General features: G+C 40.8%; 1 protein-coding gene across 1 annotated transcript in view; it reads right to left on the bottom strand.

The window, feature by feature from the left end:
- Positions 1-15,271, bottom strand: part of LOC118902003 (antigen WC1.1-like) — a 48,709-nt gene extending 33,438 nt beyond the window's left edge. Inside the window, exon 1 of the mRNA XM_036865867.1 lies at positions 14,815-15,271. Coding sequence (XP_036721762.1) covers positions 14,815-15,271 — 457 coding nt within the window. The remainder of the gene's footprint in view (positions 1-14,814) is intronic.
- Between the last annotated feature and the right edge of the window lie 6,345 nt (positions 15,272-21,616).

Below are 21,616 nucleotides of genomic sequence, written 5' to 3'. Positions count from 1 at the left end.
ACAGTAGGGAGGCAATCCTGCCCACCTAGGCACCCAGAGGAAGTCACACCATCCATGTCCCTGCCAACAGGTCCACTGACCAGACACAAAAACCACCCAGCAGCAGCCACATAACCTGACTCCAGCTTTGCTAGACCAGAGGCTGTCCTACCAGTTCAGGGACCTGGCAGAAATGATCTTTATTTGTCAAAAACAGTCTGTAAAGTCTGGAAGCAGTGTCTGCTCTTTCAAACGCACATTCACCAATGCAAGCTTACACATATCACGAAGAATCTGGAAAATATGATACCACTTAAGGAAACCAATAAATCTCCAGTAACCTACCCTGAAGAAATGAAGATTTATGAATTGCTTGGCAAAAAATTCAAGAAAATTGTTTTGAACTCAGTGACTACAAGAGAATACAAACAGACAACTGAACACAAACAGACAACTAAACACCATCAGGAACATAGTACATGAACAAAATGAGAAGTTTATTTAAAAAATAGAAAACACAAAAAGAGACCAGACAAAATTCTGGAACTCAAGAATACAACAAATGAACTGAATAATTCAATAGTGCACTTCAAGCAAACTGTATCATGCAAAACAAAGAATCAGCAAACTTGAAGACAGATTATTTCAAATTATCTGATTACAGGAACAAAAAGAAAAAAAGAGTAAATTATACATACCTGATATATGGGAAACCATACAGCAAAATTATACATGCATTATGAAAGTCCCAGTAGGAAAAGACAAAGAGAAAAGGGCAGAAAGCTTATTTAAAGAAATAATGACTGAGAACTTCCCAAGTCTAGGGAGACGAAAGGACATCTTGATTCATGAAGCCCAAAAGTTCATAAATAGGTAGAATCCATAGAGGTCTATGCCAAGACACACTATAATTAAAATATCAAAATTCAAAAACAAAGATAATTTTGAAACCATCAAGAGAAAAGTGACTTGTCACATACAAGGGAGCCCTTATAAGACTAATAGCAGATTTCTCAGCAGAAACCTTGCAGGCCAGAAGAGAGCAGGATAACATATCCAAAGTATTTAGAGAACAAAACCTGCCAATTATCAACACTTTACCTGGCAAACTGTCCTTTAAGAATGAAGGAGAGATTTTTAAATATTAAAAACAAACAAACAAACAAACAAAAACTGAAGGGTTTCACCACAACTAGACCTGCCTTTCATTGGTAAAGATAAATATGAAGAGAAATACAGAATATTGAAATACTGTAATCATGGCACATAACTTGCTTTTAACCCTAGTTTACAAATCAAAAGTCAAACATAGTAAGAATAACTATAACCACAGCAATTTGCTGATGGAAATACAATATGTAAAGAAATAAAATCTGACAGCAATTACATAAAGTGTGGGGGAATAGTAAAATGTAGAGTTTCTGTGTTCTATTAAAGTTGTTACCTTAATTGTACTTAACTTCAGTTATAGACTGCTATAACTATCAAATGTTTGATGCAAGTTCCCAGGTAACCACAATTAAAGTATAGTACAGACACAAGGTAAGGAGAAAAGAGTCACTTCACAAAGACAGCAACAGAAGAGAAGAACAAGAGAACTACAAAATGACAGAAAACAATTAACATAATGGGCAACAGGAAGTCCTGACCTTTCAATAATGATTTTAATGTAAATGTACTAAACTTTCCAATCAAAAAACATTGAGTGCCTGAATGGATTAAAAAACAAGACCCAACTATATACTTTAGATTTCATGACACACATAGGCTGAAAGTGAAGAGGTGCAGAGAGAGATTCCATGCAAATAGTAAACAAAAGAGAGGAAAGTCAAGCAAAAGAGACTTTAAGCCAAAAACTGTCACAAGAGACATAATGATAAAATAGTTCAACCGGAAGATATAACACATATAATTACATATACATATATATACATATATACATATACACCTAACATTAAAGCACCTAAATATACAAAGCAAACATTGACAGAGCTTAAGGGAGAAATAGAAGCAATACAATAGTAGAAGACTTCAGCCTCTCATGGTGGCCTCAAGAGTCAATTATGTCAAAACTGAGTCTGATACTGCTAAATCATGATGGAATTACAAGCGTAGGTTAGCTGATGATGCAAGAGTTCAGCAAAAATCAATGAAAGCATTAGCCATGTGGCTGAAAGGGTCTTGGTGCTCTGGCGTGGTGTCAGGCCTGAGCCTCTGAGGTGGGACCATAAGGTTAACAGCTGATCTTTCAGCAGAAACTCTGCAAGCCAGAAGGGAGTGGCAGGACATATTTAAAGTGATAAAAGGGAAAAATCTACAACGAAGATCACTCTACACAGCAAAGATCTCATTCAGATTTGACAAAGAAATAAAAACCTTTACAGACACAAAAAAGTTAAGAGAATTCAGCACCAACAAACAAGCATTTCAACAAATGCTAAAGGAACTTCTCTAGGCAGAAAACAAAAGAGAAGGAACAGACCTAAAATAACAAACCCAAAACAATTAAGAAAATGGTAATAAGAACATACATATCAATAATTGCCTTAAATGCAAATGGATTAAATGCCCCAACCAAAAGACATAGACTGGCTGAATGGACACAAAAACAAGACCCGTCTATATGTTGTCTACAAGAGACCCACTTCAGACCTAGGGACACATACAGACTGAAAGTGAGGGGATGGAAAAAGATATTCCATGCAAATGGAGATCAAAAGAAAGCTGGAGGGGCTTCCCTGGTGGCGCAGTGGTTGAGAATCTGCCTGCTAATGCAGGGGACACGGGTTCGAGCCCTGGTCTGGGAGGATCCCACATGCCACGGAGCAACTGGGCCCGTGAGCCACAATTACTGAGCCTGCGCGTCTGGAGCCTGTGCTCCGCAACAAGAGAGGCCACGATGGTGAGAGGCCCGCGCACTGTGATGAAGAGTGGTCCCCGCTTGCCACAGCTAGAGAAAGCCCTCGCACAGAAATGAAGACCCAATACAGTCATAAATAAATAAATAAATAAATTTAAAAAAAAAAAACAAAAAACTGGAGTAACAATATGCATATCAGGCAAAATAGACTTTAAAATAAAGACTATTACAAGAGACAAAGAAGGACACTACATAGTGATCAAGGGATCAATCCAAGAAGAAGATATAACAATTGTAAATATTTATGCATCCAACACAGGAGCACCACAATACATAAGGCAAATACTAACAGCCATAAAAGGGGAAATCAACACTAACACAATCATGGTAGGGAACTTTAACACCCCACATCCACCAATGGACAGATCATCCAAAATGAAAATAACTAAGGAAACACAAGCTTTAAATGACACTTAGACAAGATAGACTTAATTGATAATAATAGTACATTCCATACAAAAAAAACAAAATACACTTTCTTCTCAAGTGCTAATGGAAAATTCTCCAAGATAGATCATATCTTGGGTCACAAATCAAGCCTTGGTAAATTTAAGAAAATTGAAAACGTATCAAGTATCTTTTCTGACCACAACACTATGAGACTAGATATCAATTACAGGAAAAAAAAATGTAAAAACTAAAAACACATGGAGGCTAAACAATACACTACTAAATAACCAAGAGATCACTGAAGAAATCAAAGAGGAAATCAAAAAATACCAAGAAAAAAATGACAATGAAAACATGATGACCCAAAACCTGTGGAATGCAGCAAAATCAGTTCTAAGAGGAAAGCTTATAGCAATACAATCCTACCTCAAGAAACAACAAAATCTCAAATAAACAACCTAACCTTACACCTAAAGCAATTAGAGAAAGAAAAACAAGAAAAAAATCCCAAAGTTAGCAGAAGGAAAGAAATCATAAGGATCAGATCAGAAATAAATGAAAAAGAAATGAAGGAAACGATAGCAAAGATCAATAAAACTAAAAGCTTGTTCTTGAGAAGATAAACAAAATTTATAAACCATTAACCAGACTCACCAAGAAAAAAAGGGAGAAGACTCAAATCAACAGAATTGCAGATGAAAAAGGAGAAGTAACAACTGACACTGCAGAAATACAAAGGATCACGAGAGATTACTACAAGAAACTATATGCCAATAAAATGGACAACCTGGAAGAAATGAACAAACTCTTTGAAAAGCACAACCTTCTGAGACTGAACCAGGAAGAAATAGAAAATATAAACAGACCAATCACAAGCACTGAAATTAAGATTGTGATTAAAAATCTTCCAACAAACAAAAGCCCAGGACCAGATGGCTTCACAGGCGAATTCTATCAAATATTTAGAGAAGAGCTAACACCTACCCTTCTCAAACTCTTCCAAAATACAGCAGATGGAGGAACACTGTCTAACTCATTCTATGAGGCCACCATTACCCTGATACCAAAACCAGAAAAAGTTGTCACAAAGAAAGAAAACTACAGGCCAATATCACTGATGAACATAGATGCAAAAATCCTCAACAAAATACCAGCAAACAGAATCCAACAGCACATTAAAAGGATCACACACCATGATCAAGTGGGGTTTATTCCAGGAATACAAGGATTCTTCAATATATGCAAATCAATCAATGATACACCATATTAACACATTGAAGCATGAAAACCATATGATCATCTCAATAGATGCAGAGAAAGCTTTCAACAAAATTCAACACCCACTTATGATAAAAACTCTCCAGAAAGCAGGCAAAGAGGGAACCTACCTCAACATAATAAAGGCCACATATGACAAACCCACAGCCAACATCATCCTCAATGGTGAAAAACTGAAACCATTTCCACTAAGATTAGCAACAAGACAACGTTGCCCACTCTCACCACTGTTATTCAACATAGTTTTGGAAGTCCTAGCCACAACAATCAGAGAAGAAAAAGAAATAAAAAGAATCCAAATCAGAAAAGAAGAATTAGAACGGTCACTGTTTGCAGATGACATGATACTATACATGGAGAATCCTAAAGATGCTACCACAAAACTACAAGAGCTAATCAATGAATTTGGTAAAGTAGCAGGATACAAAATTAATGCAAAGAAATCTCTTGCATTCCTATACACTAATGATGAAAATCTGAAAGAGAAATTCAGGAAACACTCCCATTTACCACTGCAACATAAAGAATAAAATACCTAGGAATAAACCTACCTAAGGAGACAAAAGACCTGTATGCAGAAAACTATAAGACACTGATGATGATTGGTTCAAGACGGTGGAGTAGAAGGACGGGCTCTCACTTCCTGTTGTGAGAGCACCAGAATCACAGCTAACTGCTGAACAACCAGCGACAGGAAGACAATGGAACTCACCAAAAAAGATACCCCACATCCAAAGACAAAAGAGAAGCCACAATGAGACGGCAGGAGGGGCGCAATCACAATAAAATCAAATCCCAAAATTGCTGAGTGGGTGACTCACAAACTGGAGAACACTTATACCGCAGTAGTCCACCCATTGAAGTGAAGGTTCTGAGCCCCAGGTCAGGCTTCCCAACCTGGGAGTCCGGCAATGGGAGGAGGAATTCCTAGAGAATCAGACTTTGAAGGCTAGCGGGATTTTATTGCAGGACTTCGACAGGACTGGGGGAAACAGAGACTCCATTCTCGGAGGGCACACACAAAGTAGTGTGCGCATTGGGACCAGAAGAAGGAGCAGTGACCCCATAGGAGACTGAACCAGACCTACCTGCTAGTATTGGAGGGTCTCCTGCAGAGGCAGGGGGTGGCTGTGTCTCACCGTGGGGACAAGGACACTGGCAGCAGAAGTTCTGGGAAGTGTTCCTTGGTATGAGCCCTGCCAGAATCTACCATTAGCCCCACCAAAGAGCCCAGGTAGGCTCCAGTGTTGGGTCGCCTCAGGCCAAACAACCAACAGGAAGAGAACCCAGCCCCACTCATCAACAGAGAAGCAGATTAGGGGCTTCCCTGGTGGCGCAGTGGTTGAGAATCTGCCTGCCAATGCAGGGGACATGGGTTCGAGCCCTGGCCTGGGAAGATCCCACATGCCGCGGGGCGACTAGGCCCACGAGCCACAACTACTGAGCCTGCGCGTCTGGAGCTTGTGCTCCGCAACGGGAGAAGCCGCGATAGTGAGAGGCCCGCGCACCGCGATGAAGAGTGGCCCCCGCTCGCCGCAACCAGAGGAAGCCCTCGCACAGAAACGAAGACCCAACACAGCCATAAATAAATAAATAAATAAATAAATAAAATTAAAAAAACAAAAAAACAAAAATCCCATCAGAACACAGTAGTTTTCTAAAAAAAAAAAAAAAAAAACAGAGAAGCAGATTAAAGTTTTACTGTGCTCTGCCCACCAAAGCAACAGCCAGCTCTACCCACCACCAGTCCCTCCCATCAGAAAACTAGCACGAGCCTCTTAGATAGCCTCATCCACCAGAGAGCAGAAGCAAGAAGAACTACAATCCTGCAGCCTGTGGAACACAAACCACATTCACAGAAAGATAGACAAGATGAAAAGGCAGAGGGCTATGTACCAGATGAAGGAACAAGATAAAATGCCAGAAAAACAACTAAATGAAGTGGAGATAGGCAACCTTCCAGAAAAAGAATTCAGAATAAAAATAGAGAAGATAATCCAGGACCTCGGGAAAAGAATGGAGGCAAAACTCGAGAAGATGCAAGAAATGTTTAACAAAGACCTAGAAGAATTAAAGAACAAACAAACAGAGATGAACAATACAATAACTGAAATGAATAAAACACTAGAAGGAATCAATAGCAGAATAACCGAGGCAGAAGAACGGATAAGTGACCTGGAAGACAGAATGGTGGAATTCAGTGCTGCAGAACAGAATAAAGAAAAAAGAATGAAAAGAAATGAAGACAGCCTAAGGGACCTCTGGGACAACATTAAACGCAAGAATATTCGCATTATAGGGGTTCCAGAAGGAGAAGACAGAGAGAAAGTATCCGAGAAAATATTTAAAGAGATTATACTCGAAAACTTCCCTAACATGGGAAAGGAAATAGCCACCCAAGTCCAGGAAGTGCAGAGAGTCCCATACAGGATAAACCAAAGGAGAAACACGCCAAGACACATAGTAATCAAATTAGCAAAAATTAAAGACAAAGAAAAATTATTGAAAGCAGCAAGGGAAAAACAACAAATAACATACAAGGGAGCTCCCATAAGGTTAACAGCTGATTTCTCAGCAGAAACTCTACAAGCCAGAAGGGAGTGGCATGACATATTTAAAGTGAGGAAAGGGAAGAACCTACAACCAAGATTACTCTACCCAGCAAGGATCTCATTCAGATTCGATGGAGAAATCAAAAGCTTTAGAGACAAGCAAAAGCTAAGAGAATTCAGCACCACCAAACCAGCTCTACAACAAATGCTAAAGGAACTTCTCTAACTGGGAAACACAAGAGAAGAAAAGGACCTACAAAAACAAACACAAAACAATTAAGAAAGTCGTAATAGGAACATACATATCAATAACTACCTTAAACGTGAATGGATTAAAGGCTCCAACAAAAGACACAGGCTCGCTGAATGGATACAAAAACAAGACCCGTCTATATGCTGCCTACAAGAGAACCAATTCAGACCTAGGGAAACATACAGACTGAAAGTGAGGGGATGGAAAAAGATATTCCATGCAAATGGAAATCAAAAGAAACCTGGAGAAGCAATACTCATATCACATAAAATACACTTTAAAATAAGGAATGTTACAAGAGACAAGGAAGGACACTACATAATGATCAAGGAATCAATCCAAGAAGAAGATATAACAAATATAAATATATATGCACCCAACATAGGAGCACCTCAATACATAAGGCAACTGCTAACAGCTATAAAAGAGGAAATCGACAGGAACACAATAACACTGGGGGACTTAAACCCCTCACTTACACCAATGGACCGGTCATCCAAACAGAAAGCTAATAAGGAAATGCAGCTTTAAATGACACAATAGACCAGATAGATTTAATTGATATTTATAGGACATTCCAACCAAAAACAGCAGATTACACTTTCTTTTCAAGTGCGCACAGAACATTCTCCAGTATAGATCACATCGTGGGTCACAGATCAAGCCTCAATAAATTTAAGAAAATTGAAATCATATCAAGCATCTTTTCTGACAACAATGCTATGAGATTAGAAATCAATTACAGGGAAAAAATGTAAAAAACACAAACACATGGAGGTTAAACAATACGTTACTAAAAAACCAAGATATCACTGAAGAAATCAAAGAGGAAATCAAAAAACACCTAGAGACAAATGACAATGAAAACACGACGATCCAAAACCTATGGGATACAGCTAAAGCAGTTTGAAGACGGAAGTTTATAGCAATACAATACTACCTCAAGGAACAACAAACATCTCAAACAAACAAACTAAACTTACACCTAAAGGAACTAGAGAAAGAAGAAGAAACAAAACCCAAAGTTAGTAGAAGGAAAGAAATCATAAAGATCAGAGCAGAAATAAATGAAATAGAAACAAAGAAAACACTAGCAAAGATGAATAAAACTAAAAGCTGGTTCTTTGAGAAGGTAAACAAAATTGATAAACCATTAGCCAGACTCATCAAAAAGCAGTGGGAGAGGACTCAAATCAATAAAATTAGAAATGAAAAAGGAGAAGTTACAACAGACACCACAGAAATGCAAAGCATCCTAAGAGACTACTACAAACAACTCTATGCCAATAAAATGGACAACCAGGAAGAAATAGAAAATATGAACAGACCAATCACAAGTAATGAAATTGAAATTGTGATTAAAAATCTTCCAACAAACAAAAGTCCAGGACCAGATGGCTTTACAGGTGAATTCTATCAAACATTTAGAGAAGACCTAACACCCATCCTTCTCAAACTCGTCCAAAAAAAAATGCAGAGGAAGGAACACTCCCAAACTCATTCTATGAGGCCACCATCACACTATTACCAAAATCAAAGTTACTACAAAAAAAGAAAATTACAGACCAATATCACTGATGAATATGGATGCAAAAATCCTCAACAAAATACTAGCAAACAGAATCCAACAACACATTAAAAGGATCATACACTATGATCAAGTGGGATTTATCCCAGGGATGCAAGGATTCTTCAATATATGCAAATCATTCAATGTGATACACCATATTAACAAATTGAATAAGAAAAACCATATGATCATCTCAATAGATGCAGAAAAAGCTTTTGACAAAATTCAACACCCATTTATGATAAAAAACTCTCCAGAAAGTAGGCATAGAGGGAACCTACCTCAACATAATAAAGGCCATATATGACAAACCCACAGCAAACATCATTCTCAATGGTGAGAAACTGAAAGCATTTCCTCTAAGATCAGGCACAAGACAAGGATGTCCACTCTCACCACTATTATTCAACATAGTTTGGAAGTCCTAGCCACGGCAATCAGAGAAGAAAAAGAAATAAAAGGAATACAAATTGGAAAAGAAGAAGTAAAACTGTCACTGTTTGCAGATGACATGATACTATACATAGAGAAACCTAAAGATGTTACCAGAAAACTACTAGAACTAAGCAATGAATTTGGTAAAGTTGCAGGATACAAAATTACTGCACAGAAGTCTCTTGCATTCCTATACACTAATAATGAAAAATCTGAAAGAGAAACTAAGGAAACACTCCCTTTTGCCATTGCAACAAAAAGAATAAAATACCTAGGAATAAACCTACCTAGGGAGACGAAAGAACTGTATGCAGAAAACTATAAGACAATGATGAAAGAAATTAAATATGATACAAACAGATGGAGAGATATACCATGTTCTTGGATTGGAAGAATCAATATTGTGGAAATGACTATACTACCCAAAGCAATCTACAGATTCAATGTAACCCCTATCAAATTACCCAAAATTACCAAATTATCAAAAGGAGGCAAGGATATGCAATGGAGAAAAGAAAGCCTCTTCAATAAGTGGTGCTGGGAAAACTGGACAGCTACATGTAAAAGAATGAAATTAGAACACTCCCTAACACCATACACAAAAATAAACTCAAAATGGATTAAAGACCTAAATGTAAGGCCAGACACTACCAAACTCTTAGAGAAAAACATAGGCAGAACACTCTATGACATAAATCGCAGCAAGATCCTTTTTGAACCACCTCCTAGAGAAATGGAAATAAAAATAAACAAATGGGACCTAATGAAACTTAAAAGCTTTTGCACAGCAAAGGAAATCATAAACAAGACGAAAAGACAACCCTCAGAATGGGAGAAAATATTTGCAAACAAAGCAACTGGCAAAGGATTAATCTCCAAAATTTACAAGCAGCTCATGCAGCTCAATATCAAGGAAACAAACAACCCAATCCAAAAATGGGCAGAAGACCGAAATAGACATTTCTCCAAAGAAGATATACAGATTGCGGACAAACACATGAAAGGATGCTCAACATCACTAATTATTAGAGAAATGCAAATCAAAACTACACTGAGGTAACACCTCACACTTGTTAGAATGGGCATCATCAGAAAATCTACAAACAACAAATGCTAGAGAGGGTGTGGAGAAAAGGGAACCCTCTTGCACTGTTGGTAGGAATGTAAATTGATACAGCCACTATGGAGAACAGTATGGAGGTTCCTTAAAAAACTAAAAATAGAATTACCATATGACCCAGCAATCCCACTACTGGGCATATACCCTGAGAAAACCATAATTCAAAAAGAGTCATATACCGCAATGTTCATTGTAGCACTATTTACAATAGCCAGGACATGGAAGCAGCCTAAGTGTCCATCCACAGATGAATGGATAAAGAAGATGTGGCACATATATACAATGGAATATTAGCCATAAAAAGAAATGAAATTGAGTTATTTGTAGTGAGGTGGATGGACCTAGAGTCTATCATACAGAGTGAAGTAAGTCAGAAAGAGAAAAACAAATACCATATGCTAACACATATATATGGAATCTAAAAAAAAAAAAAAAAAATGGTTCTGAAGAACCTAGGGGCAGGACAGGAATAAAGACGTAGACGTAGACAATGGACTTGAGGACAAGGGGAAGGGGAAGGGTAAGCTGGAACGAAGTGAGAGAGTAGCATGGACATATATACACTACCAAATGTAAAATAGATAGCTAGTGGGAAGCAGCCGCATAGCACAGGGAGATCAGCTCGGTGCTCTGTGACCACCTAGAGGGGTGGGATAGGGAGGGTGGGAGGGAGATGCAAGAGGGAGGAAATATGGGGATATATGTATCTGTATAGCCGATTCACTTTGTTATACAGCAGAAACTAACACAACATTGTAAAGCAACTATACTCCAACAAAGATGTTTTTAAAAAAAAGAATCCGCCTGCCAATGCAGGGGACACGTGTTCAAGCCCTGGTCTGGGAAGATCCCACATGCCGTGGAGCAACAAAGCCCATGTGCCACAACTACTGAGCCTGCGCTCTAGAGACCATGCGTCTAGAGCCCGCACTCCGCAACAAGCCACCACAATGAGAAGCCTGCGCACCACAATGAGGAGTAGCCCCTGCTCAACACAACTAGAGAAAGTCCGTGCGCAGCAACGAAGACCCAGTGCAGCCAAAAATAAATAAATAATAAATAAATAAATTTATTAAAAAAAGAAATACAATGAGGTATCACCTCACACCGGTCAGCATGACCATCATCAAAAAAATCTCCAAACAAGAAATGCTGGAGAGGGTGTGGAGAAAAGGGAACCCTCTTACACTGTTGGGAATGTAAATTGATACAGCCACTATGGAGAACAGTATGGAGGTTCCTTAAAAAACTAAAAATAGAATTACCATATGACCCAGCAATCACACTCCTGGGCATATACCTGGAGAAAACCATAATTCGAAAAGATACACGCACCCCAATGTTCATTGCAGCACTATTTACAACAGCCAGGACATGGAAGTAACCTAAGTGTCCATCGACAGATGAACAGAAAACAAAGATGTTGCACATATATACAATGGAATATTGCTCAACCTTAAGAAGGAACGAAATTGTGCCAGTTGCAGAGACATGGACGGACATAGAAACTGTCATACGGAGTGAAATAAGTCAGAAAGAGAAAAACAAATATCGTATTTTAATGCCTATACGTGGAATCTAGAAAAATGGTTCAGATGAACTTATTCGCAAAGCAGAAATAGAGACACAGATGTAGAGAACAAACGCATGGACACCAAGGGGAGAAGCGGGGGTGGGGGTGGGATGAATTGGGAGATCGGGATTGGCATATATGCACTACTATGTATAAAACAGATAACTAATGAGAACCTACTGTATAGCACAGTGAACTCTACTCAATGCTCTGTGGTGACCTAAATGGGAAGGAAATCCAAAAAGGAGGGGATATATGTATAAATATAGCTGATTCACTTTGCTGTACAGCAGAAACTAACACAACATTGTAAAGCAACTATCCTCCAATTTAAAAAAATAAAAGAATCAGGATAAGTTAACTGCTGCATCTGCTCAGTCATGACCACCACGCTAGCATGTTCACTGGAAGAGTTCATCTCTACCAAAACTGTTCTTGGACCCAAGAAGATGGGAGAGAAGAAATCCTCTTATTGATGATTCTGTTACATGAACATGGGTCCTTGCTGGAGAAGATCCAAGTCTGGGCAACCAGAAACTTATATAACGTAATATACAAAATGACAAATATAAAATTATGTACAAAAGTGAGCATTTCTTTAGAATAAGAAGAGAAATCATAACAAATTGCACATTTTTTAAAAGGTGATAAATATCACAAATATCGTAGAATCCAAAGCATCCGAGGGCCAGAGCAGCGAGCAGCTCTGGAGTTTGTTCCACCAGGGTAAGTAACTCTGACTTTAATCCTGGAGTTCTTTTTTCTTCTTTGTTTCCTGCCAACATTTTTTGGAAAGGTTGTCTGTCTTCCCCTCTTCCATTTCCTCACCAACGAATCCCTCCCTAATCACAGGCACTTCATTCCAGTCTGCACCACTCCACTGAAACTATCTTCTCAAATGTCCCCAGTGGCTCCTCGTCACCAAATCAGACAGCTTTTGCTCAGCTTTTGTGCTCCTGGTCTCTTTCTGCTGGTAGACACTCATAACTGAAACCAAGTCCCCCTAAAACCGAGTTCCCTTACTGAGTTCATGATTAATTTTTCTATCAAACACTTTATTCCCTTTCTTATCCCCTCTGACCTCAACCCTGTGCTAACTGAACACTGATCAACCAGAGTCAGACAGCTAAGACTGCTGTTGTCCCTAACATAATGCACTAAAGTTGCTCTTGCAGATTTCATCATTAACCTACAAACTCAAGTTGCTTCTCTGGGATAAGGTTGAGCTCACAGACCCCTAAGCCATGGGCTGCCTGGCCAGAGAATCATAAACTGGAGGCCTCCTGACTTCCAAAACCACAATTAAGAAATGTCACAAGAGGACGATTAATCCCAGTTTCTTTGTTCTTTCCCTTTAAAACATCCCTAACTCAAAGACCAAGATGGAATGGATCTGAGACTTGTCTCCCACTCCCTTGCTTGGCACCATGCAAATAAACCCTTACTTTGCTGAAAAAAAAAAAAAAGTTCAGCTTTTTGCATGTCAATTGTACCTCAATAAAGTAGCTTAAAAATGAAAATAATTATTTTCTTAGGCGCCTCCATTAGTATCATCAAAGATCTGCTGAGGGTGAGATTGGAAAAATCACTTTTCCTGTCATCTTCCCCAAAAGAGCTGATTGGCTATGGGTTGCCAGAACCCTACAGCAGGTGTTCTCAGGGCTCCCCCTGTCCCAGCATCAGATGGTTGACCATTTTCTCAGACTCAAACACCTACGTTAGGAACTCACTGTGATATCTGAATCTGCCTCCAATCCAGCTGTTCTGATGGGATTAATGTCCTGGGCATTTCATCCACCATTGTGATAACAACTGGAAACATCTCTGGCAGATCCTGTGACCACCCACTCACACTCTAGTTTCACTGCTGTCTTTACTGTATCCACCTTGACACAGGTCGAATACACTTAGGCAGTATTGAGCACTTCTTATGAGTCACTTCAGGTTCTCTTAGCCTCATTGGCCTTTGTACTTGTTTTGCTCCAGTTACTGTGTTGTAAATGTTAAAACGTCATGTTTCCCTGCTGCGTGAATATCCCCACAAACAGGATGTGAGCACCTCATCAGGTGTCCACGTGCACCTGTGATGACTAACCCCAGCCACAAATTCCCCTTCTTGCCCTCCCCTGACTGTGACCTAGTGACATTCAAATGCATCAATGAAATCCCCTCATGCTTTTTCCTTGTGTCACTCCACTCTTACCCTTAATATTGTCACTTGTCCACGATTCTTCACTCCCTCTTATGGCTCCCCATGTTTCGTTGAGCTTGCTCCCTTGGTGCCTCTCAGATGTGGCCCCCTTATGGTATGTGGTGGCCCTGTCTCTCTAGGATCTCTGAGTATAATAAACTATGTTTGCCTGTCCCTCTCTTATGTCCTCTCTTGTGGCCGAACCTGACTGAACAGCCCATGAAAGAATAAAAAGTATCTGCCATGATGAAGCGAATTCATAAAAGTACAACCCAGCGGTTGTACCTGTTGTAATATTTGACCTCACTTCCCTGCCTCTTATGAAACACCACAGAGATCTGAAGGGTCTGATTGTCCACAGGTCTGGAGACTTTAATGTCCAGGGCCAAGCAAGCCCTTACACCCCCTTGAGCACCTAATGCTCTAGGAATCACTGCGTGGCTGGAGTCTTCCCCCAAGGATGCTCTAAAATCTGGTATTCCCATAGTTATTCTGGGAATGAGACTGAAGCTTTTCCTGCTGGGGATCCCCTCCCAGACCAGACAGGCCTTACCTGAGCAGACTACTCCAATACTCTGGTCATGAGAGATGATATGATTATAGTTTTTAAAATCATGATGAGCACAGTCTTTGATGCTGAAACTTGATCCTGTCTCTGCATTGTCGCAGTAAATATAGAAAAGCCAAGTGGAGCCAATAAGTCTTGGTCCAAAATAAACCCCTCTGGGAGCATTGACAGCAGCTCCACATCCCAGCTCTCTGCACACCTCATCTGCACCGTCCAGGAACCAGAAATCAGTATACACCGTGCCCCATATTCCTTGATGCTTCACTTCCACTCTCCCCTCACAGCGGTGGCCTCCATCCTTCAGCCTCAGCTCCAGAGCTGCAAGAGAGACAGAGACACAAGACACAGGACACAGGAGGGATTTTAGGAGACCATGCGGTGGTGTGCTGGTAAGTATTAAAAACTGAGCTCTCTGAGGGGAAAAATTCCCTGTGTATAGCATTTGTTCATTTCTGAGGTGTAAATATTCCCATTGTGGCCAACTCTCAGCTACCAATGTGGCATCACTGAACGTGGAGCTGGGGAGGGATGCACCCAGGTATTTCTCACAAGCCTGTAGAACCCACCTCCAGGGACACCACCAAGGACAGGCCTTCAGAGAACTCTGGATGCTGTCCAAAGCTACTAAGGGGTAGATGTGCCCAAAGCTACTAAGGGGCTCAGCTTCCCCATCTCAGTTACAGCTCATGGCCCAGGATGCCAGGGAGGAATCTTCCCTCTCCTTCTCTGTCCCATGGGGAGCACTCTCGGCTAGCTTAGGAACAGAGGACCATGGTAAGCAGATACTAAAAAGTCCCGATTATCCTGCCACCTGGTATTCGTGTCCTTGTATAATCCCCACACTTGAATGTATCTAGTAACGTGCACATAACAACTGGAATTTGGCAAAAGTGATGAGATGTCACTTAAGAGATTAGGGTTCAAGACGACCCTGCTTTCTCCCTTGTGACCTGTCTTGCTCTCTCTCTTGCTCTGATGGAGCCAGCTACCAGGTTGTGAGCTGTTTATGGAGAGACCCTCATGACAAGGAATTGAGGAAGGCCTCTAGCCAACAACCAGCAAAGAACTGGGGCTCTCAGTTAAACAGTCCACCACGGCCTGAATGCTGCCCACATCCAGGTGCGTAAGTTTGAAAGATACCCACCCCTGGGTGAAACTTCAGACGACTGCACATTGTGAGACATCATGAGTCAGGTAAACCATGCCAATTCCTAGCCCACAGAAATTATGAGATGCTAAATGTTTGTTTGTTGTTTTAAGCTGCCATGTTTGGCAGTAAGTTGTAGCAGAGCAACATATAAGTAATGTAGGGCTTCCCTCCAGCGTCAGAAAACAGCAGGATGATCCAATGCTAGCAAGGCAGATTTCATTCTGAGACCTCTTCTCCTGGCTTGCAAGCCACTGCTGTCTCACCGGTGCTCACATGGCCTTTCCTTAGTGCATGTGCATAGGGAGAGAAAGAGAGAGAGATCTCCCTCTCTTCCTCTTCTTATAATGCTACCTACTGGATTAGGGCTCCACACTTGTGACCTTATTTAACCTTAATTACCTCCTAAAGACCCTATCTCCAAATGCAGTCACACTGGGGGTGAGGGCTTTAATATATGAATTTTGGAGGGACACAGTTCAGTCCATAGACCTGGGTTCATTATAGGAAGGAAATAAAGATAAATGGGAAGGAGGCAAAGGAGGTAGTAGAAGAAGGGAGACATCCTGTGAAGTTTATTTGGGTTTTTTTCAGAAGTCTGACATCGACCTTTTAGGATTGAAATGGGATCCTAAACGCACACAGGAAGCTACTTTCATTAATACTAAAATTATCTATTTTGAGACAGGTCCTGTACTTAGTGCTGTAAATGCAGAAAGCAGTAAGACAATATTCCTGCCTTCATGTACCTTTTACCTAGTTGATGACACAAAACAAATAAGTACATGATTTCATTACTGTGAAAAGTTCCAAGAGATTATCTCAGTGATGGTAGGCTTGGTTATTGAGGCTATCTCGTCTGCTGAAAATAAAGTGGAATAAATTTACTAAAAATTGTCTTAAAAGCATTAAAGACCTGATAAGATAGGAACAAAAAATAAGGCCAAATCTGAAGGGAAAATGGAAATTCACTAAGATACAAGAGCATGGAAAGTGCTTTTGCCTTAAGGGCATTAGCCTGTTTGGGGTTGGGGAGGAGTTTCTGCCCTTTGATGGTGAAGAGCCATAAATCAAATCCCAAACCCACACCCAGATGAGACATCCAAAAGAAGACATTCTCCACAATAAGCCAGGACACCACTTGAAATAGACATGCTCTTGCATAAAACTAGATTCAGAGTTTAAATGTACAGACTGTCCAGATAGTATCAATTTTTTGCACTTGTATTAAGGAGATCCACTACTGATAATAGCAGGAAATTATGAAAAAATAAAAATAAAACCCTTTCTAGAGCAAAGTACCTTGTTCAAATTACCTCTATTAATAATTTTTATAAATACAATGACCAGTATATTTTCAAAAAAAAAAAGCAAGCACACAAAGAAACAAAGTTCCATTAACAAGAACCAAGAGAAACTACTGAAGCAGACACAGAAACTTCTCATATTAGATATATCAGATATCAGGCTATATAACTACCATATGTACTGTATTTGAAGAAATAAAAATACACTCTTAAAGAAACTGCAAGGAATTTTTTAAATGCATAGAAAAAATTTTAAAACCTAAAGCTAACTTCTATGAATGAAAAATACATTTGTTGAAATTTAAATTTTTACATAATATCAAATTCAGGTAAAGAGCGAATTAGTGAGGTGAATAATAATTAGAATAAATTACCTGGAATACTGCACAGAGAAACAAAATGATGAAAATTACAGAAGAGAAAATCAGAGATAGAAAATGGAATTATGAGGTTTTAATTAAGTTAAAATGAAACAAGGGAAAGAAGAGAGGGAGACAGACACAGAGAGATACAGAAAGAGAGAGTACTGAGCAGAGACAATATTTGAAAAATACTGCGTGAGAATTTTCCAGAACTGATGAAAGACACCAATCCTTAGAGTGAATAAGCCCAACAAAACTCAGGCAAGACATATAAAAAGGAATCCATTTGTAGAAACATCATAGATGGAAACATTACTAGTGTTCAGTGACATTTAAAATTCTCTTTTTCTGAGCACATGGAAATATTAATACTTCTTTGCCTGTTTGAAGTGAAGCATAACCATGTGATCTGGCTCATCCAATGAAGTGTGAGAACAAATGATGTCACTTCCACATAGAAGCATTTAAGAGACAATATATTTTTTTAAAAAAGAGAGGCAATATATTTTTCTGCCACAGCAAATACTGCAGCCTTGTGTTGAAGTGGTAGCATAATAAGATGGTAGGGCATTCAACAACCTGAGTAGGTGAATAATTATGATAGCAGAAATCCTGCCAAAGTGAATAGAACATGTCATGTAAGAAAAACTTTTGGTTATTTGTTACTACAACATAATTTAGCTTATTATTACTAAAATGGTAAGAAACAGCAGAAACTGACAAAAAGAAAAATACCAAGATATAGACTAGGTATATAAAAATGAGAAACATCTATACCAACATCTAAGTCCCCAAGAACAAAGAGAGATGCCAGTATAGAGTAGACTGAAGCCCTTAGATGTGCCAAAAGAAAAAAAAAATTGCCAATCTAAAATTCTATACTCAAAACCATTCTCTCAAAGAATAATGTCCTCAAACATGATATCACCAAAATGCTGATGTAGGAGACAGCAGCCTCCATCCCCCTAACAAAGACCAAAAATTAGACAGCTATCAGGAACAAAAACAGCTCTGGAAAGATCTGGAGTCCTCTAAGAAGTTTGATCACACCAAGACACTGTCATTTGGTGGCATCATTCCATCCTCCAAGCCAGCATTGTTCAATGCCAGGGGTGCCAAGAGAGCTCCTCTCACCAGAAAAGTGACAGCAGGCTGAGTAACCAGTGTCCCTAGCCTTTGGGGGGCACGATATGAAAGTCCTGCTTCACCGGTATGGTCCCTAGCCACTGGAACTAGAGGCACTGCTGAGGACAACAACAGCCATTCCAGTGACTCCAGACCCCCTGCAATCCTTGCCAAAGACCACACAGTTGTCAATGCTGTGGACGTCAGCAGCCTGAGCCAAACAGACATCATGCCCTCCCAGACCCAGTGCCACCATATGCCTCTGCACTTGGCACCCTGCAGTACAATCCAGTGTGCCCCTACCCAGAGGCGAAAGGCTTTCCCTACTGAAATCAGTACATAGCGTCTGGAAGAGGTGTCTGCTCCTTTAAACGTGCAGACATCTACAAGAGACTAAGATATCAAAAAGAATCAGGGGGGCTTCCCTGGTGGCGCAGTGGTTGAGAATCTGCCTGCCAATGCAGGGGACACGGGTTCAAGCCCTGCTCTGGGAAGATCCCACATGCCACGGAGCAACTAAGCCCGTGAGCCACAACTACTGAGCCTGCGTGTCTGGAGCCTGTGCTCCGCAACGGGAGAGGCCGCGACAGTGAGAGGCCTGCGCACCGCGATGAAGAGTGGCTCCCGCTCGCCGCAACTGGAGAAAGCCCTCGCACAGAAACGAAGACCCAACACAGCCAAAAATAAATAAATAAATAAATAAATTTATTTAAAAAAAAAAAAAAGTTTAAAAAGAATCAGGGAAACAAAATTCAACCAAAGGAATACAGCAATCTCCTGTAACTGGCCCCAAAGAAATGGAGGTCCAGGAATTGCCTGACAAAGAATTCAAAATAACTCTTCCGAAGATTCTCAGGGACTTCCCTGGTGGTCCAGTGGTTAAGAATCTGCCTTCCAGTGCAGGGGATGCGCGTTCGATCCCTGGTCAGGGAACTAAGATCCCACATGCCGCAGGGCAACTAAGCCTGCGGGCCGCAACTACTGAGCCTGCACACTCTGGAGTCCGCCTGCCACAACTAGAGAGAAGCCCGCGCACTACAACTAGAGAAGCCCGAGTGCCGCAAGGAGGATCCCACGTGTCGTAACTAAGACTTGACACAGCCAAACAAATGAATGAATAAATAAATAAATAAATATTAAAAGAAAAACAGTGCTGTTTTGAACATGTGTGCACATTTCTGTTGTTTTTCTTTTTTGGGGGTGGGGGAAGAAATTTCTTTATTTAAAACTGCTTTTTTGGGGCTTCCCTGGTGGCGCAGTGGTTGAGAATCTGCCTGCCAATGCAGTGGACACGAGTTCGAGCCCTGGTCCGGGAAGATCCCACATGCCGCGGAGCAACTAGGCCCGTGAGCCACAATTACTGAGCCTGCGCGTCTGGAGCCTGTGCTCCGCAACAAGAGAGGCTGCGATAATGAGAGGCCCGCGCACCGCGATGAAGAGTGGCCCCCGCTTGCCGCAACCACAGAAAGCCCTCGCACAGAAACGAAGACCCAACACAGCCATAAATAAACTAATTAATTAAAAAATAAATAAATAAAACTGCTTTTTTTTTCTGTGAAACTACAAGTGTACAAGTGAGGAGAGAACTGCCCCCGGCCCATGCTTCCCACCCCCACCCATCACACTCCCAACCTGCCCCCGAGTCCTGCCTGGATCTTTGATGGGAGAAGTTCCCCACTATTATAGTCTTGTAAAATCCTGAGGATATTTGAGGGGTTCAGATAGTAGGGTTCAGGGCCGAGGGTGGGACAGCGGTGATTTTACCTTCCCTCATACCTGGCTCTTTGCAGCCTCCCTCCTCTCTCTCCCCACCCTCTTGATTTTGGACTGAGAAAAAAAAAGATACGTCATTTCTGGGGAAATTGAGGGAGATACATACACAGACACCCCAACCCATGTTTAACATATTTGGCAATAACCCCCTCCCCATTCTTCCCCCTCCAATCTGCAAATGGTAGTTTAAAAAAAAAGATTGTAGAAGTGTCACTCACAGGGGAAGGTGACATTTGCTCAAAATTACTGAGTGTAGCCTTGCCCCACAGTGGTGGGAACAGGGGGAATAGCCCGGCTGAGCAAGCCCTGACTGCTTCCACACCAAATGCAGCGGGAAGCTGCCTGCACAAGCAAAGAACACCTCAGTGACTGTAGCAAAGGAGAGCTCCCAAGTGATTTTAGCGGGGGCAGGCGTGGGGCCCTGCTAAATGTACTTCCTGATGGACAGGACTGGATCCAAGCAGGCCTCTACACCAGTTCTATTTGTTCCCCTTTCTCTTATCATGACCCCTTTGGCTATCACCCCTAATATAGGAAAAGCAAGAAATTTTTTTAAAAAATCAACATATTTATAAAAACATCTACTTCCCCAAACTAAATTAAAAATTAAGAACCACCACGAACAACAAAAAACCCCGAAAAAAAAAAAATACAGATGGATCCCAGGGTTAATTTTTCTTTCCTTAAAAAAAAAAAAGTTTCAACCCCAAAGCCCAGTCAACAATTCCCTAAAGTAGCAGAAACTCCCTCTGAGGTAGATATCTGAGTCAGACACTCTCGTCCACGGAACAATTCTATTGGTTTAAGATGAGCTGGGATGAGGTAATAAAGCCATGTGGAGGGGCAGGGGCTGGGGAGGCACAGGGGGCGTGGCCCATGTCCTCTGTCCAGAAGAGTCATGTCCCCATTTTTGGCATCTCTGGTTGGGCAGGGCTGGCATCTCCACAGATCCCAGAGCATATGGCGGGGGGGGGGGGGGGGGGGGAGGGGGGGGAGCCCAGAGAGAGAGAGAGAGAGAGAGAAAGAGAGAGAAAGAAACAGAATAGCTGTATGTGTGTGTATGAGAGAAAGAG

The sequence above is a fragment of the Balaenoptera musculus genome, chromosome 10 (assembly GCF_009873245.2).
Source record: "Balaenoptera musculus isolate JJ_BM4_2016_0621 chromosome 10, mBalMus1.pri.v3, whole genome shotgun sequence".
In the NCBI taxonomy this organism is placed as follows: Eukaryota; Metazoa; Chordata; class Mammalia; order Artiodactyla; family Balaenopteridae; genus Balaenoptera; species Balaenoptera musculus.
Note: the sequence above shows the minus strand (reverse complement) of the source record. Positions and strands in the feature narration are given on the sequence as shown.